Source organism: Bactrocera neohumeralis, chromosome 4 (assembly GCF_024586455.1).
Source record: "Bactrocera neohumeralis isolate Rockhampton chromosome 4, APGP_CSIRO_Bneo_wtdbg2-racon-allhic-juicebox.fasta_v2, whole genome shotgun sequence".
In the NCBI taxonomy this organism is placed as follows: domain Eukaryota; kingdom Metazoa; phylum Arthropoda; class Insecta; order Diptera; family Tephritidae; genus Bactrocera; species Bactrocera neohumeralis.
The window spans coordinates 80,652,296-80,676,483 of NC_065921.1; the positions used below are offsets into that span (position 1 = coordinate 80,652,296).

Sequence of the window (24,188 nt, forward strand, 5' to 3'; positions counted from 1 at the left end):
GTAATTTAAAGGAAACCGTTTTCTAGCACTTAAGAGTTTTCAAAATAAAAAAAAAATTAAATAAAAGCCATGGAAAATTTCTTAATTTGTATTAATCAAGAGTTTTCAATAACTCGTTATTTTTTTAAATTTTGAATTTGAAATTTTTTGAATTTTATAAAACTGTTTTTTCAGCCGCTTGTCCACAAAGAAAGTTGGCTGTCTAACTTTTCATTCTTACTACATTTTTTCTCAATACTCTCGGCGCCTAATAGTAAACTCATGTCTTATGAAATGTTCCCTCAAAATACAAGAAATAAGACATTCCTACCACGACCAGTCTTTCCAGCTGGTTTTGTCAATATTATACATTTATACCATATAGTCTAATTTCATACAAAAAATAATAGCTTACTAAAAATTTCCAAATTTTTTTGACGACCTTAATGTGCAAAAAACCAATAATTTTTTGCAATTGCAACCCAGAACTAACGGCTATAAAATATTAACAATTAAAACGGTATTCAGTGCATGTTTAGTTCAGTGCTTGATTTATATGGTTATCTGGTTTAAAAATGAGTTGTTAGTACATTAATTAAATATCCCTACATTTCTAGCTATTAATTTAATTTTTCTCGCAGTTTTAAAGTCCGTTGAAGATAGCAGCACAACCGTTTTGCGTGCCTTATTGGCTCAGTACAAAAGTAATCCACAGCAATATGACCTGGAGGAGACCGATATCTATGGCAATACGCCACTTTTGAAGGCCTGCTATTTGGGCCGACGTGATCATGTGGAATTGCTGCTAAAACGCGGTGCGAACTTGAAAGCAATGAACTATTTGGGTGTGTACTTGAGCTGTAGTTTACACTATCATTTAGTAAAACATTAATGCTGCTCTTTTACAGGTCAAAATGCGCTAACGCTGGCCACTTATTGCGGCAGTTTGGATGTGGTGCGTTTGCTCTTGCGATTTCGCTCCTATACGGATTTCAATAAATCCTCCATAGTACCGGCCTTATGTGTGGCCTGTCTGCGTCGTAATCACACGCTTATCAACTACTTTAGACGTTTCCCAAGCTCAGAGGAGGAACTGACGACCGCGCATGGTATTTGAGAAAATATATGTATGCATGTATTGATCTACTCATATATTGCACTTATCGTTGTTTGCTTATAGGCATGACTCCAGCACAGATTAGCGAATGCGTGGAGGTCTGTGATAAAGTATACGGTAGGCAAAGTAGTCAAGGCGCATCTGGCAGTAGCGCAGCTTATAGGATGCGTTAAATTTGTGTTGTTTAAAAAACCACGATACAATATTTTAATTTAATAGTAATTTAATTTAACAATATACAGTAAACCCCTTTTATATTGTTCTCTAAATATTAAGATTTTAAAATTTTGTGTTTAATGTGTCTTTAAAAATCGTAGATTTGCGCTATTTTATTTTGTTTTTAATTATTTATTTTTATTTAATTTTGTCTTAAGTTAATTTGTAATTTCAGCAGAATTTGTATCGCAATTTTTACTGGTGCTTTCAATGATTTTAATGGCAAAAAATGCATGTTTAAGGCAATATAGTTACTATTTAAATAATTAAATAGTAATTTAATTTATTTTAAGCTTTTTTGTGTTAACTCAAATTTATCAAAATTAAAAAAAAGTGTTTTTGTGCATAACTGAGTCAATAACTAATAAATAAGATTTTATTTTAATTTTAAATATTGTTAAAATCAATTATAAAATATAAATTTATTTTTTTGGAATTATCAAGTAAATTGTGCATTGTAAAATTAAATAAAATTTATGTCTCACTTTATTTCTTCTACATGGTTCATTTTTATATATTTATTTTTAACGATTATTGCGGTTATTTACTGAGCATATTTTTTTTTTTTGTAATTTGTTTTTTGGTTTTGATAATGTTTTCCACTGTCTACTTACCCCCAATGGCAAATCGTAGGGATCGCAAGTCTCCAATTTACGTGAGAACTCCACCCATGTGTGTGTACCATTTTGCCCACCATCAATCACATTGTAGTTTTGCGTATCGTCTTGTATCGGGGCTGCATTGGGATGCTTTGCAGAGCCATGACAGTCCTAAATAAAAGAAGAAAAATAAATGAAAATTAATAAAACGTAAAGCAAAATCAATAAAAAATTAACTATGATTAAAATGGAGTAAACTGAAATAAAAAAAGGAAGGAAGAGCTAAGTTCGGGTGCAAGCGAACATTTTATACTCTTGCAACTTTCAAGAAGCAAAGCCAGGGGATATATCATAAGGTGTAAAACGTCAACCAGAAGATCGGAACCAAGAACCGACGTATTCGGCATACGGTTTGTTAGAAAAACGAAAATCATTATAATATATGTACATATAAATTACATATATGGGAGTTGGGGTAGTATCGACCCGATTTTATCTATTAACTACTAACATGCCATATGCTAAAAAATGTTCCCTGGGTTTTATTCAGGTACCTCACATGCAATCAGCAATCATATGAAGTAAAGTCGGACAGATGTTCGAAAATTTCGAATTTCAAAAATTCTGAATTTCGAAAATTTTGAATTTCGAAAATTCTGAATTTCGAATTTCAAAAATTCTGAATTTTGAAAACTCCAAAATTTTGATATTAGTTAGTTTGACGCGAGCTCAAGTTTCCGCCCAATTTTATCTATTTTAGGCATAAAAATACACTGTTATGAGTAAAACACGTACACTCATTTTCATCGAGATAACTCACATATGTATGTATATCGTATGCGGTATAAAGCCTGGAAGTTCAAAAATCTTTATATTATATATGTATATGGGGGCTCAGTGAAGTATTGACACCACTCAACCCATTTTTAATACACAGAGATACTAGTTGTTATCAATAGAGGATTTTCTTGTATATACAAGTATATCCCATACACTGACCGATATTTTCGGATAAAAGTCAACTATAAATACTGAAGTCCACATATCCGGTATTTGGGGTTAGGTTTGAACAATCTTTGGTTATAAGGTGTAGAATATGGCATTATATGTGCAAAGTTTTATTCCGTTATATCAATTTCTTCTTGACCTTTGTACTGAAAAATGAAAGAATTAAGAATTTAAAAATGTGCTATATGAAAAGTTGACGGAGTTGTAATCCGATTTCGCTCCTTTTCGCTCTATGATATAAAAAGTAAAAAGAATGTCACGCACCAAATTTAGTCTAAATTAATGGAATTTTGTAGGCGTGGCAGTTGTACGATTACGCCCATCTACGAACTCGAAATTTTTTATGTACTAAGGAACCCACATACCAAATTTCATCAAGATATCTCAATTTTTACTTAAGTGCTTGGTAAATACTGTAGCAACATGTTGCATGAGTATAAAAATGTTGCTGGTTTAAAATTTGTGTTGTCTCCATAAAATCGAAAAAATTACTTCCTTCGTTTAAAAATACAGTGATAACTTACCAGCATTGTAAGTTGTAGTGTTAGTTTAGACGGCAAATATCAGCTTAAAAAGCTAGAGATGGTATAAGCATTGTGTTAGATAATTTTTTCCACATATACTATTTGCACTTCCTAGTGCCCACCTTAAAGGTCAACAGCTTTAAAGCATTAATCATTTAAATGAAATTTAAATGTAAGAGAAATTAATTGTTGTGCCATTAAACCCGTCAGTAATAATGGTTTTTACGTTCAAATATTTCTCATGTATTTGCTGCTAACAACTAAGCAAATACAATAATTTTAAATAATAGCTACAATGTCAGAAGTAGCAACCCCTTTACAAGCCCGCATCCAGGTGTGATGCTCGCGCCACTTTATTTAATGGTAAACATTGTGTCTGTGTTAAAATATTGCTACCTACCCACCTACATACACACATACATATGTAGTTATATACTTGCTGTGTATTTGTGTGTGCAACGGCTCCTGAGTGAACTAAATAAGGTGTCTGTGGTAATAAATTCTGACTGCAGGCGTGTTGCGTAGGAAAATTTTAATACTTGCATAAAGTGTAGCGATTTGCCAAGGACTAAAACACACTGACGACGGAGCGTTTAGTTGGCACGAAGCAGAGTGTTTCGTTTTTGTTTTCTTGTTTCTTTTTTTGTTTTAAAGAAGCATTTAACGTTGGCTATAAAACAAACTAAGCCATAAATGTGTACTTTGTCAAATTTTAAGGAGAATCGCTTAAAGGATATGGGTTGGGGAAAGTGTGTTGGCAACATTTTGTTATGGCATTAGAAAAATCACTGAAATAATCTTTAGTAATAGTTCGCTAATCGAAACTTCGGTCGTTATTACGCTGTGATTGGATCTGAGGTGAAGCAAATGTTTATGTTGTTGTGTTTGGTGTAGGCATTGAAAGAGTTGGTTAGTGACATGAGTCATTAAGAGGTTGTATCCACATGCAAGTCAGAAAAACCGAGTTGTTTAGTGATTTTTTCGACGAAACATTTGTGTTCCCTAGATCCCAACAACAGGATCTCCAAAACAGAATATCTGGAAAATTTTTATGCTTAAAATTACCTCAGATTCAAAAACTAAAATAATATTATTGCTATAGATGAATACACAAGTCAAAATTTTAAACTCTGACAATATGGCGCCTTCCCCAAGAAATCCTTATAAATAAACTCATACATCCTAATATTTCAAAATGTATGTACAGGGTTTGTCCGAAAAGTAATAGGACTGATTTTATTCCGCCGCGACTGTCCTTCAGAGTACTGGATTCGGTAGAAGCAGTACCTAGCTAACGAACGAGCGGCTGGTCAGTCGTCTCCGAGCACCTGGAGAGTTAGGACAAACATTTTCGCGCGACGGGATTCTGTGAGTGGTACAAGCCGAAAATGCAGCGTTCGTTAGACCAGAGGTATGCGATTAAATTCTGTGTAAAACTCGGTAAATCTGTATAAACAACGTAATCACACGTGACGAGTCATGGAACTTTGAATATGATCCCGAAACAAAGAGGCAATCTTCCGAGTGGCACACGCCGGCGTCTCCTCGCCCAAAAAAGGGAATAATGAGCAAATCCAAAGTAAAAACGATGCTCATTGTCTTCTTTGACATCATAGGCATCGTCCACCAAGAACGTGTGCCTTCTGTACAAATTTTCAACGCCAAGTTTTACGTAGAAGTCCTCAAGAGACTCAAACGAAGGGCCAATCGGGTCCGACAAGACATCGCAGTCGATTGGAAGTTGCACCACGACAACGCCCCGGCTCACATTGCCTTTCTTGTGAACAGCTATCTAAACAAGACTGGCATCTCAACTCTACCGCAGCCGCACTACAGTCCAGATGTGGCCTCCCGGACTTTTTTTGTTTCCTTGCCTGAAAAGACCGTTAAAAGGGGATCAAGCAGTCTGCACCTTGGCTCTCAAGCCTATTTCGGGGAATGACTTCCGTGACGCCTTCAATGCTTGGAAATCGCGCTGGCAGCGCTGCATCGACGCAGAAGGAGTATATTTTGAAAGTTTTTAAAGAATTGTAACGATTGGTTCAATAAATTTTTTTTAAATCGACTCAGTCCTATTACTTTCCGGACACACCCTGCACATTCGATCTTTTCCTAAAAGAATTTTTCATAAGGATTTATCTAGAAAAATTTACTCATTACTCAATTTAAATATTCAATATTTCAACAACTTGAGACAACTCTCAAAGAGCGTGAGTCCAATAACTAACGAGCTGTATATACTATTTAACTATAACCATAATATTTCCAGAATAAATATATTTAAAATCCCCATATTTCTGTACTTTTGTTTGTTTGTGGCTTCTCAGGTGATTTCTGGTGTGCCTATGACATTCAGCTGCTGCCTCTTGCAAATCACACGTGTGCGCTGAGCATGATTAAAAGTATGGCGCCGCGTTGCTTTAGCGGCAAAATAAATGTCATTCCAGCTGGCAGACGACAGGCATTTAGTGAACAATGAGAAACAAGACCAAAAACAAATCAATTCAATGTCTCAGCGTTTCGTTGCAACCGATCACATTATGAGAAACTCCAGTGTAGATGTGATTGCTTATGTGCTCATTCGCATGTATTATTTGTACACTCTCATTATACGAGTATACGTCTGGTCGGTTCGATGTGCGCCAGCTGTGGTGACTGGTAAGTCGTTGACATATGAGGCGACAACTTGAATTATGCTTTTATTGTGCGCCTTTGAATTGTGATTCTACTGGTATCAATGTCCGCAAAAACTCATTTCTGTATATGTTTGGATGTGTCTACATCTGTAAGTACGTGTCCTAATGGCGCTTTGCACTGGAATTATAAATTAGGTGAAATATTTTGCTGCCTACATATATTGCCTATATATAGTACGTATAAGTATATTTTGCCATGGGTTGCTGATGAAAAGGTGTGCGTTCTTCAAATCTTTTACGATGAAAAGATTCTCTTCTTTCGGTTTTTACTAATTGAAATTTCGGAATTTACAATTCCTATAATATGGAAAAGAAATATTTTCTACATAATATAATAATAGTACAAAACGATCCTGGGATCTTATTCAACCTGGAAGTCATCGCTTTAATAAAGGGTTGGTAAAATTGCCTTGAATGCTTTGTATTCGACTTCGATTTACTCCTCAAAAAAAAAAAAAGATTAATTTTTTCCTGAAGGAACTGCTCATCCAACTCACAGCCACCAGAAGGCTGCGGCTTTGAACCACCCAAATATGAATAGAAACTGGATTCAGTTTATAGCTTATATTGGGTGCTCTTTCTTGGTGCCCTAAATATGTATATGGAAATAATGAGCTTAACTAAATGATCTCAAGTGAACCTCGTAAGTCTATACTTCCAATAGATCGGTTTTGGAATTTAAGTCTATATGTTTACTAGAACACCAGAGATCTCATGAACTTTTGACGGTAAAGGTCATGAATAACTGAAGCTGAGTTAATGATCTGAAGTGGTCTATGAAAGTATATACTGCAAATTGATCGATTTTGAAATTTTCGTGCCGTTTTTTCCATTGATTAGTTAGCAGCCATCTGTCAGTTAAGTTCTGGTTAAAATATATTATTTACCAAAAGAAGGAGTCTTGATTAAGTTAACCAGCACTTAACTGTCAGTTGACTGCTAATCAGACACTGAGAAAACAGCGCTAAGTCTATATATTTACTAGAACACTTGAGATCGCAGGCATTTTTGACGAGTAAAGTCATCAAAGACTCGCTGATTCAATCATTAGGAAGCTCTTCTTTATTTCAAATTATTATTTATAAGAATATTTGTGGATCGCTCGGCACAAACCATAGCTTCTTCTGCAAGTAACAGTACCTCAAGTGTTCAAGAACTTATTTATTACTTTTGAAAACTTTTATTATAAATGAAGAACGTTTGCATTTAGGAGTGTTCACTTGCCGTCGTATTATATCCAAATATATAGCGATATTCTCTCTCTTCTCTGAAATAAAATTTCTGCGCATTCCGATGTCTCGATATTGTCATCCTAACCACGTTTGTTTGTGAAGTCATTTGCTTTGTTCAAAAATTTGGAATTTTTGTAATTTAGTGTCTGTTGTCATCAAATGTACATACTTATGTATTTGAGTGTTTATTGTTTATGCCTACAAGCTGTAAAGCACTATTAATTTATTTCATTGCAAATGATATGTGTTCTTTTATGTAGATATATGTATATACATATATCGTTTACAAATGTAGTGCTTTATTTTGCGCAGACGAGACAAATTAGTATTCTGTAAAGGAGCGTAAATTTTATTTTCGGTGAAATATGTAAATACACATTCATGCTTACCTAGGATTATTTGAAAGAAAAGAAGAAAAAATGTTAATTTCGGCGCTACCATAGCTGTAATACCCTTCACAGAGGCATTTCGTATACCATAAAAGGGAGTAAAAAGATTTTGAGCGGTCAGTTTATATGGCAGCTATATGCTACAGCGATCTGATCTGGACACTTTCTTTAGATCAAATGAAACAAATCAAAATCATAAATTACGTATGCATAAAACTTTCTCTGGGAACCAAAAAGTGTTGTGCTTGTTTTATAAATTTCCAAGGATATCCTAATAATAGATAAAAAGCTGAAGTGAGATTTCATTGCATTGCCTGTAGTCTCGAGGCAAAACCAATTCAATTCCATAAAATGTTCAAGTTCTCATATGAAACCCCTCAAAAATCTAAACGGCATCAAATTGCGGTACTCATCAGCTGTTTAAAGCAATGAAAAGACTTTAAATTTGAGAAAAGCAATGATTTTATATTAGTACCTCAGGAGTTGTGCAAATAGATGCAATAATGAACGAAGCATTGTAAACATTCAATTACGTGTCTTTTTGCCAGCGCAGAAAAATGTAAACAAAATAGAAATGTCGAAAGATTTAATAAGAATATAATAAGAAGAAAAGAGCGTGGAAGGGATATTTACATAAATAGACACAACAAAGGATGTGCTTTGTAGGCGTGTATGTGGGAAAAGTATTCGAGTGGCTTGGCATACTTATGACTTAAAAAATGCAAATTGGGTGAAATGTTGTCATAAAAGGCAACCACGATGATTTTTAAACTTTTCCGGGCAGGTAATGATGTATATATGCTTGTATACTTGAAGTGTACAAATCGCAACTTAGTAAGAAAAAAATTTAAGTTTAATAGGTAAGTTATACATATTTGAGGGACACACTTAGTGTCACAGCCTAAGAAAATGCAATTTTTGTGAATTTAGGGATATACCACCTCGCTCTGGTCGACTTTTCGTTGAAAAAGTCGATGAAATTGTGGAAAAGATTGATCAAGGCCGTCACATAAGCAGCCATGACATCGCTAAGAAACTTAACATTCATCATCAAACGGTTTTGAACCATTTAAAAATGGCTGACTACAAAAAGAAGCTCAATGTTTGGGTACCACATGAATTGTCTGTGAAAATTTTAATGGACTGAATTAACTCATTCTTTGCAGATGTTTTCTGAAGGGTAACCAAAAGTGGATCAAATGACAATAATGGGCGAAAAAATCATGGTCCAAACGAAAACAAATGGTCGCAAAGCCAGGATTGACGCCTCGATGGACATGAATTTCTAACAACTCTCAAAAAAACGGGAACTAAACAGAAAGGGTAGGACAACGCTAGCACACATCTTTGATGACTCGGCATAAACTGGAAGAGCTTGGCTGGGAAGTTTTGATGCTTCCACCATATAGACCTAACTTTGCACCATCGAACCACTATTTTTTTCGGTTAATGCAGAGCTCCCTTAATGGAGTAAAGATGGCATCAAGAAAAGCCCGTGAAAATTACTTGTCACAGTTTTTCGCCGAGAAACCAGAAAAGTTTTACACTGATGGAATAATGTTTCTAGTAGAAAAATGGTAAAAAGTGGTCAACCGAAATGATACATAATTGGTTCATAAAAGTTCATTATAAATAAAAAAAAAAGTTGAACTTGGATTAGAAATATGAAGATACTTTTACCACTACCCAATATGTTATATATTGAAAAATATATATACATTAGGGTGCGCTTTTTGTTCAATCAAAAAAAAATGTTTGTTTTTTCGATTCTCACTCTGAAAGATTGGTTTATAGACACCTCACAGAACGGTTCTTCAAGTATGTGCTCTTAATTGTAAAGGGAATAGTAACGATTTTTTATTTATTGCTTCTCAAACCGAAAAATTCAAATCTCGCTTCCAACTGCTTGAAAAAAATATTTGGTTTTGTGGATTTTGGGGCCAATTGAATGCTCTATAAAATTATCCCAAACTCTTTTTCGTAAGCCCAATCGTTTAAAAGTTTGTAATGGCTGAAGTTTGACTATTTGAAGGCAAATCAATGACAAAAAATCATTTTAAATTAGAGCTCATAGTTTTGTAGCAAATTTACTGCTCTACAAAAATCTATCACTCAATAAATTTTTCAGAGTACGAAGCGAAAAAAATAAATTTCGATTCTTTTTTTGACCCACCCTAATATATGTATAATGAATTTGCTCATTCAACTTTCATTGACCATTGACCTAAAGGTATTTATGATAATAATCGATCATTTTGCGCGCGACTGTCACAAAAAGGTTATATCTTGAGCCCTTCTCCTTCGTCCTTTAGGATATAAATGCAAGTGAAAAGTTTTGAAAACTTAAAGTATCAAAAGACCGCATGAATACCATAAGTCAAGCGGAAGAAAAAGAAACTTTATGAAAAACTTTTGAATAAACTTATTGAATAAAGTCCTGTGCTTTCAACTCAACTGGTATTTAATAAGTCAAGTGTGAAGTATAAGTAAGCGGAGTCCTTTTTTGATAAATGGGGCAACTGCTTCAATTTGCTGTTGAAAAGTTTTATTTACAGTTTTTGTTTCAAAGGAGTGAGAAGTTGAATAACCAAGAAATGCGAAATTCGCGACGTGCTGATTTAGACTTAAGGAAATGAGTTGCTTTATTATTATTTTTTACTTTTATTTTTATTTTTTTATGTGCTGCATTTGTGGATTGCATTTATTTCGAAAAGGCGCAAACTTTTTTTTGAGTATTAATTGAAATTTTACGCTATTTTAAATTCGTTTTCTAAAGAAATTAATGAATTAAAAAAAACTGCTGAATATTTTCTTAAATAATTTGCCTTAAAATTAATTACGCGTTCGAAGCAAAATTGCGACAATTTAGTTGTTAAATTAACACAATTTATTTAATGACAGACTTGTGTTAACGGTTGGTTTCCAGCAAATTTCCTTTACATTTACTTTAAACGCCATAAATGTTTTCATATAAAAAGTGGCTGGTGAGAACTAGTCATTAGTCTTGTCGCCTTTTTCAACGCGTCCTAATTTTTCACTTTTATGTAAGCATAAATGTTTAACTACAACTTTTTGCGGTCCTTAAAATTTATTTTACTTTTAAACGTCTCACTGAGCGCAAGATGTCACTTAAGCGTTACATTGACTTGGTCATTTTGGGTCGCCGCAAAAACTCGCAAAATTTGCAGAAGTATGTAGTTGGTCATTTTGTAGCACGAGACACATTTTAACAAACAAACATAATATATACTTACATTCTTATATACATTCTTTTATACATAATGTAGTAAAAGTCCCGAATTTGCTGAGAGTGTTAATTGAGCATATAAAAAAATGAAGTAGAGCATAAGGAGAACCCGACTAAATGTCTTTGCATTTCGTTTTGTTTTCAGCATTTTCACTTTCTTTCTACCTTTTATACCCTGAACACAGGAAAAAAAGCAAAGACCCTTTAAAATTTGCACTCATATATATAAAAGATCAGCTGAGTCGATTTAGTCATGCCCGTAAGTCTGACAGCTTTCATTTCATATGGTTCGCCTTCTCACTTTGGCTCCCCTTCAAACGGATGTTCTTTGGCTACACAGAGGATACTTGATCAAAGACCGGAAGTCGTGAGCCATATGTAAAAGAATCGTTTCTGACCACTCTCAAGTGAATGGCGATCAGTGAACTTACCTCACTTGCGTGTACTTCTACATATGACTTCAACGCAAACTAGTCCATTAATTTCTGAGATATTGTTCTAAAATTTTAGGCAAGTGTCTTTCATTCCAAGAAGCTACTCAGTTGTCGGAATTTTGGATATCGGTTCACTATGGCATATAGCTGCTATACAAACAGATCGTCAAAAATCAAATCATTGTATGAAAACCTCTTTTATATGACGAGATATCTTCACAAAATTCGGCATAAATTATTATTTGGGGCAACGATACAATTTCCAAAAGAATTATTCGGATCGGATAACTATACCACATAGCTGCTATATAAACAGATCGACCAAAATCAAGTCCTTGTATGATTTTTTTTTTATTTGATGAGATATCTTAACGTAATTTGGCATAAATTATTTTTCAAGGCAACGGTATTATCTAAGAAGAAATTATTCAGATCGGATCACTTTGGTATATAGCAGCCATATAAACAAATCGACCAAAATACAGACCTTGTATGAAAAACTTTTTTATTTGACGAGATATTTTCACGAAATTTGGAATACATTATTGTCCAAAACAACGGTACAATCTCTGAACAAATTATTCAGAACGCACCACTATATCATACAGCTGCCATACAAACAGATCGACCAAAATCAAGTTCTTCACTTTTTTATTTTTGAAGGGTATTATAGCTTCGGTGCAAGCGATGTTAACGGTTTTCCTTTTATGCTTGCTTTTGTTGTCTTATTTTACAAGCTTATAGGATTGATGTGATTTTGTATGCTCGCAATTAAAAGTTTTTCTCGCCGTCTAATTGCTATCCTAATTTTTAGAAAATATCTCTCTCATTTCAGAACTTCTTGGACTCATTTAGCACTTTCGTATCTTGGCTGCTGCAGCTGAGTTTGTTAAATATGTGGTAAGTTAGGGCTTGTAAGTGAGTCTAGTTATAATATTTCCGTTGGGCTTAGCCTAATTTCAACTTAAGCTAAATAACAGTGTGAGTAAGGAATTTTGGTTATGATTCAAGAAGAAATAACTCAAATAAGTTCTGTCATTTCGAAAATAACATTTCTATGTAATCTTTTATTTTTCTTGGAGTTTCAAGGTTTAATATTGGGTAGTCGAAAAAGTCCTTTCGTATTTTGTCAAAAGAAGTCTTTGCCATCGTATATCTCCATATTATTCATAATCTATATAGTAACCTATATATGGCACATAGCGCTTATTTTGACTTATGCTGGTTTCTAAACAAGTCAAATACCTTGACTAACCAATATTCACAGTAAACTGTTAGAGAAGTGAGAGAAGTGAGCGTCATACATCATACATGAACTGTTAGAGAAGTGAGTGTCATACATACACATCGTGAAGCGTACAATGATTACTCTCAGAGTGCGTTCAAGTGCTTTTTCATTACATAGAAGAACTTAAACTGTAAACTCAATTTCCATACCATAAAACTTTGTACGAAAGTGCCATTTTAGAAAAAAAAAAAATATTTTCAATAACTTTTAGCTTAATACACCCACAAAAGTATAAAGAAAATCTTGTTTTCCATTATTTGTATGTATGTATGGGTATTTGTATCCGAATAACCGTAGGAAGGCATGAAAATCGTGAAGTATGTTTCCCAAAAACGTCACGTGGGCTTTGTGTATTTATGATAATTTCTTCCTTACGTTTTACAACACATTCTCTTCAAATTTGCTTTTAGCTATTCTTTCATGCCTTTTTGGTGTGCTCTATTTTGCCATGTTTGCTAATACTTTTTGCTTGTATATTTTACACTTCGTACTTTGCCAAAGCAACAACCTCTGGCCTTAACGGTGTTTGTGTTTAGTAAAGTATGTTTTTGGGGTCAAAACAATTGGGTTTGGCATTTGTGGTTCGCTGCTTGCTTCCGATCAGCGTCAATTTATTCAATGATGGCTTGAAATTGTAGTCAATTTGTCACATTCCAATTTCCATGCGTCTGACACATGTCTCACATCAACGAAAGCACTAAATATGTGGGTGTGTAAGTGTGTGTCATTGCGCACGTGTGTTTGTATTTTTCATTGGTTAATAAAATAGTTCATAATGTGTATAAAAGAAGCGTGTATTCTTAGGTTAGGTTTGTAAATGACGTTTCTTTTTCGAGTGGCTTTGAATATAAAGGATTTTTAATCGTTATTGAAGAGAGTGTTGTAAGGTTGGATTTAATATACTTTTATATGTATTTTCGTGAAATTTTTTTTATTAAAATAAATGTAGAAGAAGCAACTAGTTATGTGTAGTTGGTATAAGTTAAATGCTGCTGAGATCGTTGAACTAGCTCAACAACCGATGCATATAGTCCGCCTTTATAGTAATCCTATTCCAACGTATATTTCCCAAACACTGAAAAAATATGATTTAATAATTTTATATTATTTCAGAAAAGTGTTTAAGAAACCAGATGTAGAAATTAAAACTTTTGGGTCACCTGAAATAGATAATATCCAGGGGAATAATATTTGAAGCAGATAATATGCTGCTGGGAGTATATCTCTTGTTTATGATTATGAAGATCATATGATTCTTTCAGCTGATAGTTAGTTTATGTTTAGTACTGTTTTCCACCAACATGAACCTATATTTTCCAAGAAACATTGTAAATTCTCTCGATGAATTGAAAACTAAAGTGAAAAGCTAGGCGCTAGTGACCATATTATCAGTTACCTCTGCCTTTTTCTTAACAAAAGACTTCATAAATCTGCGAGGATGCTCACTTTACTTAAAAAAAACACAAACAATATTAAAATTAATTCAATAATGTCTATTTTATTTTCTGCGTAGGCTTCTTCTCCTTTTGTAAGCGTGCGAAATTCTGCTTTTTGTTGTTGGTGCGTGAATATTTTTTTTGTGAGTGAATATGCAAATTGCTTTGTGAAGCTTGGTTGGGCAAGCAATTTTATACATATATTCCACACATTATTAAATTCCCCCCATATAAAGAATACTTTATAGGCGTAATGTAAGATTGGTAGGAGAACAGCTTGAAAAATTTGTGATTTTTATGCGTTATCGAAGTTTTTTATTTAAAGAATTTTTTTGCTTAACAAAAATTTGTAACGTAAAGCTTTAAGAATACTATGTTGAAATTCTAGACTAAATTTTTGTAGTTAAAATATGGTTTGAATAATAAAAATGGTTCTACTATGAGATATCAATTCAAATATTAAAAAAAAAATTTGATGAATTTCGATTATAAACTTTTGTTGTAAATTTATTGTGAAATGCTGTTTCATCGAGGTAAGTCAGACAACTTTCTGCACCTCTTCTCCAAAGAAATAGGTTTTGGTTTAATGATTTGCTGTATAAGCCGATTGTAAGTTGATGATTGTTTTGATAAATCGCTTCTCAAAAGTTCGACGTTTTACTGATGGAAAGTTTAGAAAATATTATTTAAAACAAAAAAAGTTTAAATAAATATTTTCGATTTTTTAAGTTTTTTTTTAAAACAATTTTTTATTTTTTTTTGTTTCAAATAAATTTTAATTTCAGTAGTTTAGAGTAAATTAAAAAAAAATTAAATAAATATTTTTTTTAAAATATTATTTTTTTTTTTTTTTATTTAAAAAAAAAAAAATTATTTTATTTTTTTTTTAATTTTTTTTTTAATTGGATTTATTTATTTTTGTTTTTTTTTTTATTTTTTTTTAATTTTTAAATTTATTTTTATTTTTTTTCAAATAAATTTGAATTTCAGTAGTTTAGAGTAAAGTAAAAAAAATTGTTTTTGAATAAATATTTTTGAACTTTGTTGCAAATAAACTTGAATTTCAGCTTAGAGTAAATTAAAAAAATTTTTTTTTTTGAAAAAGAAAAATAAATATTTTAGATTTTTTTTGTTGCAAATAAACTTGCTTTATATTGGTCCACGCTGCTTTTATGAAGTTTTCTCAATGAACGACACCCCATAGGTACTCATACCTAACCTTTTAATATTTAAACCCTGAACAGGATGCATTGAGTTTTCCACGAAGTTTGTAACACCCAGAAGAAAACGTTGGATACCCTATAAAATATACATATATACCTATAAATGACCTGCATGACCTGAGTGTCTTTTTGTTCGAGTTTCTGTACCTGCATACTTGAACTAGTCCCTGAATATTTGAGATATCGATTTGAATTTTTTTACACGTGTTTTTCTCCTCAAGAAGCTGCTTATTTGTTGGTATCGCTGATATCGGGCCACTATAACACGTAGCTGCCATACAAGCTGATCATTCCAACTCAAGTCCTTGCATAGAAAACTTTTTTATTTGACAAATTAACATCACAAAATTTAGTCTTGACTAATATTTAAGGCTGCGCCACAAGCTCCAAACAAATTGTTTAGATCGGACAACTATTGCATATAGCTGTCATACAAACTGACCGATCAAAATCAAAATAAAAATTTTTTATAACCTTTTTCGCTTTAAGAAATGCACTCGTGAAGGGTATTATAGCTCTTTTTTGTTTTAATATATTTTGTATAGAAACCTCAGTTAATTTGCATGTCTAGCACAGCCATGACACAGCCTGAGACACTCCCTTATTGCGCTTAACCAGAAGTATACAATGAATAAGTAATACGCTATTCATTAACAAAATAAAGCAACACTCATATGATATATCTCGAACATATTGAAATGAATTGATTGAATGCTAAAATAGAACTGGGAAAAGAGTTAAAAGAAAGCGAAATCAGTAAGCAAAACAGATGTCACAAAAGAAACGAGGTAGCAGTCGTAAGTGGCGAAGATGTTGGCCTGCAAAAGCACATGGTTACAACTTCATATACATATAAACACATGATAATACCCATTTCACTATCCACATAAATCAGTATAAACATGTTAATTTTCCACACAGATATGCACACACATGCACACAATCCAACTGTAGCAAGGCTTCCGTAATCGCTTTTGTCCAATGCTTAAAACAAACCACGCTGCGCACTTAAACAGTAGCGTACAGTGATTTGACAGAAAACGCCTCCCGGCCTGATCAGAAAATTGCCGCCACTTCAATTAAAGTCACACAAAAATAACAAAAAAAAAAAATAAAAACAAAAGTATAAAAATCGCTTGGCTGCAGCGATTAACTTGCGATTGCTTCGACTTTATTTGGGTTGTGGAGTGAAGGAAGGACTTTTGTGTTTTGTGCCCGTGTTTTAAATTGCCTTCTTCCTTTTAATACACCTTTCTTTGCTTTTTTATAGTTGTGCTTTTCTTACCAAATATTCTGGCAACGCTTAATTTAAAAAATTGCCCGTACACGCCCACTCGTCATACTTCTGGTCTGCAGTTGTGGTCAAAATGTGAGAGGGAAACATTTTTCAACTCAAAGTGTAGCTAACAAAGTGGGCTTTATGTTAGTGTGTTTGTTAATGCTTAGCAAAAAAACAAAGTTGTTTTTTGCCGTTGATGTTCAAGACGAAACTGAGAGTGCAATCAAAATTGTGGTGGAATGCTGCAAACTAACAACAAAAATGTTTGCATGTGTATACTATATACATATATAAAAGTGTAAGTATGTATGTATGTATATGTATTCATTGTTAAAATTTAGGTCCTTACGTTTAAAGCTTAGGAAGCCGATTGCAATAAGTAAAATTTTTTACAAATAAGATTAAATCTCTGAAAATATTTGCCGGATCAACTTCAAAATTTCAGAGAATATTTTCAAATATATAAACACTTAATACATATATTGGGTAGTCGAAAAAGTATTTTCGTATTTTGTCAATAGATGTCGTTGAAGTCGTATATCTTCAGATATCTCCAGTGCTACCATTCACATTGTGTCGTGCCATATAGTGTTGGAAAGGTGAGATTTTAAGCTTCATTTAAACATTTAAAAAAATTGTATTCGGGAAAGTTGAAAAAAAGTTACAGCTCTTCAAAAATGAGTGAAAATATGAAGAAATTCGCTATATTTTGAAATTTTTGTATAAAAAAGGGAAGAATGTCACGCAAGCCACCAATAAAATTTGTGAAGTTTACGGAGACGATGCTGCATCAGTTCGTGTAGCACAACAATGGTTCGCTCGCTTCCGTTCTGGAAATTTCGATGTGAAAGAGGTGCATCTGTGCTCTACCTATCGTTGAAAAAGTCGATGAATCGTTAAGGAACTTAACATTCATTATCAAACGTTTTTGAACCATTTAAAAAAGGCTGGCTACAAAGTGATGCTCGATGTTTGGGTACCACATGAATTGTCTGTGAAAATTTAATGCACCGAATTAACATCTGCGATTCATTGCTGAAACGAAATGAAATCGAACCATTTCTGAAGCGAATGGTACTCGCAAGAGGAGATGAAAAGTTGATCAAATACGACAATAATGTGTGAAAAAGATCATGGTCCAAGCGTGGCGAGGCTCAACAAATGGTAGCAAAGCCAAGATTGACGCCTCGAAAGGTTATGAAGGTTATGCTGAGTGTTTGGTGGGATTGGAAAGGAATCATCCACTATGAGCTGCTCCCATATGGCCAGACGTTTAATTCTACCATCTACTGCGATCAACTGGACCGCATGAAGCAGGCGATTGACCAGAAGCGTCCAGAATTGGCCAAGAGGAGGGGTGTAGTGTTCCACCAGGACAACGCCAGACCACACACTTCGTTGATGACTCGTCAGAAGCTACAGGAGCTCGAATGGGAGGTTTTATCGCATCCGCCTTATAGCCCGGACATAGCGCCAAGTGATTACCACCTGTTTCTGTGCATGGCGAACGCCCTTGTTGATGTAAAGTTGAACTCAAAAGAGGCTTGTGAAAAGTGGCTGTCCGAGTTCTTCGTAAATAAGGAGGGGAACTTCTACGAGAGGGGTATTATGAAGTTGCCGTCTAGTTGGAAACAGATCGAACGGAACGGCGCATATTTGAACTAAATCCGATCACTGTAACACTTTTTATAAAGCATTGAATAAAGAGCAAAAAAACGGAAGGGAAATATTTGACAACCTTATATTTGGGGGCGATTAGAGGAGGCAAAGTCCGAAATAACTTCATCGGAAAACGACTAAATTATAATAAATAGCGTTCATTCACTAGTGATTGAATGGGATTTATAAACATGAGCCCCTTTAATGATAAAATATTACCTTGAAAAGTAGTTTAAATTTCCCTATAGAACATAATCGGTCAACGTAAATTTTGGAGGAGTAAAAAATCATTCGTATATAATTCTTTCTAAAATCTATTATTATTTAAGAATGAGATGGCAATATTAAATAAGAAAATGTGCACAAACATAATCGGTCAACGTAAATTTTGGAGAAAATCAATTCATTCGTATATAATAAGTTCAATTATTACCGAACAGAACGGTGATAGAATATTTTCCTGATTTTTCCAAAAATGCAAAATTCTAAAATCTATTATTATTTAAGAATGAGATGGCAATATTAAATAAGAAAATGTGCACAAGTTCTGATACAACAACAACTAATCGCATTATTATTTCTGTGATTGTGCAATGACCATCGTCACTGGTTCAATGTCACTGTCAAAGTTCAAGGCGATTGTGCAAAAGACAACACAACAACAACACTCAGTTAACAGCGCTAATTACACTCTCCCGCCTTCTACAGAGTGCAAGCAGTTTGATGAACCCACTGCTTGGCATTGCGCACTGCCGCAATCGGCTGCATTCTGTTGAAAAAGTTAAACTGTTTATTTAGAGTAAAGTTTTTTCATTAAAGTAGATCCGAAAGTAATTGTTGCACAAACTTGAACGTTGGACCCAATACAAGATTGTGGTAATTGCGATTTTATACAATTCACTGTTAATTAATAAAGTGGTTGAATAGGGCAAAGCTCGAGGGGAACTTTGGTTTTACTTAGCTAATTGAGTTGGCTTGTTTAATACTCGTATAACCGCATTTACTAGACAATTTTCGCAGTGAAAAAGTGTGATTAATTAATTACTTGTAGGGGGATTTTTTTTAAGCTGTGCTTTTGTTGTTCGCTGTGTGTTTGCGATGTGAATTTTTTATACCTAAAATCTAACTTCCAACTTTTAAATTTAAAATTTTTCAATATTGGGTTCAGCTGTTTCTGATTATTGCGACACAATTATCTCTCGGACACATGAGCACCCATGTGCCAAAATAACGGTGAAATAAGTTCTAACATTTATTTCTCTCTTAAAACATATACTCGTACCATAATTGTGTATAACAGTATCTAATCTGCTCACTTTTTATACTCTCGCAACAATGTTGCTAACGAGAGTATTATAGTTTTGTTCACATAACGGTTGTTTGTAAGTCCTAAAACTAAAAGAGTCAGATATAGGGTTATATATACCAAAGTGATCAGGGCGACGAGTAGAGTCGAAATCCGGATGTCTGTCTGTCCGTCCGTCCGTCTGTCCGTCCGTCTGTCCGTCCGTCCGTGCAAGCTGTAACTTGAGTAAAAATTGAGATATCATGATGAAACTTGGTACACGTATTCCTTGGCTCCATAAGAAGGTTAAGTTCGAAGATGGGCAAAATCGGCCCACTGCCACGCCCACAAAATGGCGGAAACCGAAAACCTATAAAGTGTCATAACTAAGCCATAAATAAGGATATTAAAGTGAAATTTGGCACAAAGGATCGCATTAGGAAGGAGCATATTTGGAAGTAATTTTTTTGGAAAAGTGAGCGTGGCCCCGCCCCCTACTAAGTTTTTTCTACATATCTCAGAAACTACTATAGCTATGTCAACCAAACTCTATAAAGTCGTTTCCTTCAGGCATTTCCATATACAGTTTAAAAATGGAATAAATCGGATAATAACCACGCCCACCTCCCATACAAAGGTTATGTTGAAAGTCACTAAAAGTGCGTTAACCGACTAACAAAAAACGTCAGAAACACCAAATTTTACGGAAGAAATGGCAGAAGGAAGCTGCACCCAGGCCTTTTTTTAAAAATTGAAAATGGGCGTGGCGCCGCCCACTTATGGACCAAGAACCATATCTCGGGAACTACTAGACCGATTTCAATGAAATTCGGTAAATAATATTTTCTTAACACCCTGATGACATGTACGAAATATGGGTGAAATCGGTTCACAACCACGCCTTCTTCCAATATAAAGCTATTTTGAATTCCATCTGATGCCTTCTCTGTATAATACGAGTATAAACATTAGGAACCAATGATGATAGCGGAATAAAACTTTACAAAAATACGGTATTTGAAAAATATGTAAATGACGTATTATGAAATCTCGATTATCACTTTACCATGCGAGAGTATAAAATGTTCGGTGACACCCGAACTTAGCCCTTCCTTACTTGTTTCTAATTTTCTTTGCTGTCAAATAAAGTAGACGTTCTGGATAAAGATGGAAAGAGAGCTCGACGTTGCGCGCGAGTCCGCTGAATGATTTTGGTGAATATTTTGGGTATGAAACGGAACTATTTTGGAATCCGTTTTCAAATGCTCAAAATTTTTTAATTTCGCTTTTTCAATGCTAAGATCCAAGATGGTAACGACATATGTAAGATATATGATCTTTTCATTATATAACTATTTACTATAACCTGTCGTGAATCCCGAAGGAAACAGCGGAGACCCAATTAAATATATATATACTTGTAGTATAAATGATCAGCATAATGACCTGTTTCGATTTAGGCATATTCACCTGTCTGTCTGCTTGTATATACGCGAACTAATCCCTCAGTTTTTGAGATATCGATATGAAATTTTGCAAACTTCCTTTTCTTCCTAAGAAGCTGCTTATTTGTTGGAACCGCCGATATCGGATGACTATAACATGTATCTCCCACACAAACTGAACGATCGAATACAGATCAGATGGAAAACTTTTTTATTTGACGAAATATCAACATGAAATTTAGTATTAATTATTATCCAAGACAGCGCTACAATCTCCGAAGAAATTGCTCAGATCGGAATACTATAGCATATAGCTGTCATTCAAACGGATCGATCTAAAACCATTTCTTGTATGAAAAGGTGTTTTGTATAACGAGATATATTCATGAAATTTTGCATGGAATGTTTTTCAAGGCAACGGTACAATCTGCGAAGAAATTTTTCAGATGATAATACTATAAGCTATAAGATCTTTCCATATCCTTTCTGTACGGTGCAGCCGAAGTCAACTTTTTTATTGTTTTTTTGGTAAATTTTAGTCATAAAATCGTTAAGAAGGCGTCATAAAGGCTTTCTATGCGCCTGTGAGAGTGAAAATGATCACAAAAAAATTTTTAATGAAAAGGCAAAAACGTATTTCCAAAAAAAAAATAATTGCAGCTATGTTAATCAGAGTATAAATAAATTCTTTTTTGAAAATTTAAGCAAATTAAGTAATATCCATGCATTAATATTACCGTTGCATGCATATTTATACATCACATGACACTTACTACTCAACCAACCAATACTTTTCCTCTACTAGCCTCTCGTCTACCTGCTAAATTTGGCAAAATTAATTACTGTGCTGTCTGTCTTCCGCTTGTATACTGCGCATGTAGTACATAAGTTTTGTCACAATTCATCTTTGGACATTACTGCGAAATGGTCAAACGCTTGCTCATATTATCCTGCCGGGGGTAAGATAATAACGAAAGGACACGGCTAATTAAGACAAAGTTGAGTCATTGTACGTGTGTGACGGTGGCATTATGAGCATCAGCAAAGCAGGCAGGTAAAATACAAGCAGTTACAAGTGCTGACCGGCTAAGATAAGCACACACACATGCATATATGCCTGTGTATATAAAAGTATATATATGTAGGTACAGATTATTTCTCTAACAAGTGGCTGGCTTTTCTATCCACCTTTCTATCTCAACAAAAGCTCATGAACGACAAAATTTCACTCTTTTGTGGAATTATGTGTTGCTTTGATATGTTATGCGAATACTCGTATACGAATATATAGTAGTTTTTGCTTGCCTATTTATAAAGCATATGAATCTAGATATATGTACGTACATCTACAAAAGTTCTTATAGGACACACACATATTTATGAAAGTAGGTTTGTATTCACAAACTCATAAATCTTGCGTAACATATGTTTATGTGTATATTTGTAGCACGTAAGCATTGTTAAATAATACTCATATTCCTGTGCTCATATCCGCACACATTTCCATATCCTCTGCGCATACAAATGTTGTAATTAAAAGTGTGCTTCTTATCTGGCAGACCTTTGCCACACACACAACCATATCCATAATAATATTAACACAATATTAATACCTAAAAGAGGCTTATTCATAGAAGCTCCTGTTGCACTAGTGTCACGCACTTATTCACCTGAGCGCTTGCGTACATTGACATGCACACATACTTACAAACATACATACAGTGTAATTGTTAGTGTGTAAAGCGAGCTCTCGTGTGAAGTATTAAGAACTGCTGCCACTTGTAGTAATCTTCAAACTTATTAGATTATTTATTGCGCAATGTGTGTTTACAATAATAAATTCGTTGATAATTCGTTTTGCATTTGACCCACTTGAGTAAAAAATGATAGTCTGTGGGGTCGTATAGATTTATAAAAGAACAAAATTTGGTCTAGATGGCGAATTCTTGTAGACGATTGACTTACAAAATCATAACTTAAAACATATTTCTATTGTGGTTGCTATGGTGAACGAATTAATTATTCTTTAAAGATCTTCAAGTGAGTTCCACTAACTTAACGTAACTTAATATAAGCCTACAAATACATATCTCTACGATTCCTCGTTTATAAAAATCACCAATAAAGTTTTAAACAAAATCACCACCTATCTGAGGTTTAAATTGTAAGAATGATGTAGGAAGAAGAATGGTTTATTAGCGTTTAGAAGTGCATTTGAACACTACTAACCGGACTTGATGTATGGAACTAGATCATAAGCATATTCGAACTGGAGTCGAATAAAATCTAAACTCGAGAATATTTCTGTCACGAAAAAATTTACTCTTAAGATGTCTTAGCCATTAAGAGATGCCTGTAAATTTGTAAGAACTTTAATTTGGTTGAGCGAAGCAAATAACTTAATATTTAGCAATTCCCAGAACTTTCATAGAAATTATTCCTACAGTCACCTGCTTGAGGCGAAAGTGCCTCCTAAGAGCATCAAAAAATCTATGTCGACGACATTGCACAACAGACCGACAAGACTTCGGACGCAACAAACTTTAGACATACACTGACCGCCATTCACAGTGGAGCTATTAACATCTTCACCGACTCCCTCTCAGTGAATGGCGTACTTGGAGTCCAACCACCACCAATTGAAGTCGTTAAGCTCGAGTTGCCGCCAGAAACGAGAGTGACCCTTTTCGCAGTTTTATTCTGGATACTGTAGCAGGTTAAACTCCTACTTATCCAGAAGACAAGTAGACCCTGACATATCAAACATACATATGTCCAGGGTGCAATGAGTACTCGTATGATACTAGTAACCTCTTTGCATGCCCTGTTAACCCTACATATCTGACACCCTTCTCCCTTTGGTCCGATCCCGCACGTTTCCTGCGCCTGCCATTGGATGACAACTTATCTACTCCTTACTATCCAAAATATTTCATTGTAACTGACTTTTGTTCAAACACAAAACGATAGTCATTGCTTAGCCACGAAATTTGTCCTATTTGGCTCACTGTGACTATTTTTTTGGCGAAAGTGCAAAGTCCGCCGTTTATATGGACCTGTCTGGGCCAACTGGAATACAGAAGAAACGAAATAACCGTGCAATCTTTGGACTTATTTCTTATAACTTAAACT

The 24,188-nt window shown here is 34.1% G+C and overlaps 2 protein-coding genes across 3 annotated transcripts in view; one reads left to right on the forward strand and one right to left on the reverse strand.

Annotated features, from left to right (window-relative positions):
- The window catches only part of LOC126756762 (MOXD1 homolog 1), a 39,291-nt gene that overhangs the window by 10,100 nt on the left and 5,003 nt on the right, over positions 1-24,188 (reverse strand). The window contains exon 2 of the mRNA XM_050470056.1: positions 1,927-2,082. Coding sequence (XP_050326013.1) covers positions 1,927-2,082 — 156 coding nt within the window. The remainder of the gene's footprint in view (positions 1-1,926; positions 2,083-24,188) is intronic.
- On the forward strand, positions 495-1,397 carry LOC126756766 (DNA replication inhibitor plutonium). Of its 2 annotated transcripts, none has more exons than XM_050470066.1 (4): positions 495-561; positions 621-824; positions 888-1,106; positions 1,160-1,323. In XM_050470066.1, exons 1-3 carry the CDS (start codon positions 555-557, stop codon positions 1,094-1,096), a joined length of 420 nt encoding a protein of 139 aa, XP_050326023.1. In that variant the 5' UTR covers positions 495-554; the 3' UTR covers positions 1,097-1,106; positions 1,160-1,323. The 2 variants fall into 2 exon arrangements, with proteins under 2 accessions (XP_050326023.1, XP_050326022.1); XM_050470065.1 differs by having other exon boundaries at positions 498-561; positions 888-1,088; positions 1,160-1,397.

Excerpts from the sequence above, each read along its gene's own strand:
- LOC126756766 (XM_050470065.1), top strand. Across the intron at positions 825-887 it reads GAAAGCAATGAACTATTTGG|GTCAAAATGCGCTAACGCTG; the intron begins GTGTGTACTTGA and ends GCTCTTTTACAG. Across the intron at positions 1,089-1,159 it reads GGAACTGACGACCGCGCATG|GCATGACTCCAGCACAGATT; the intron begins GTATTTGAGAAA and ends GTTTGCTTATAG.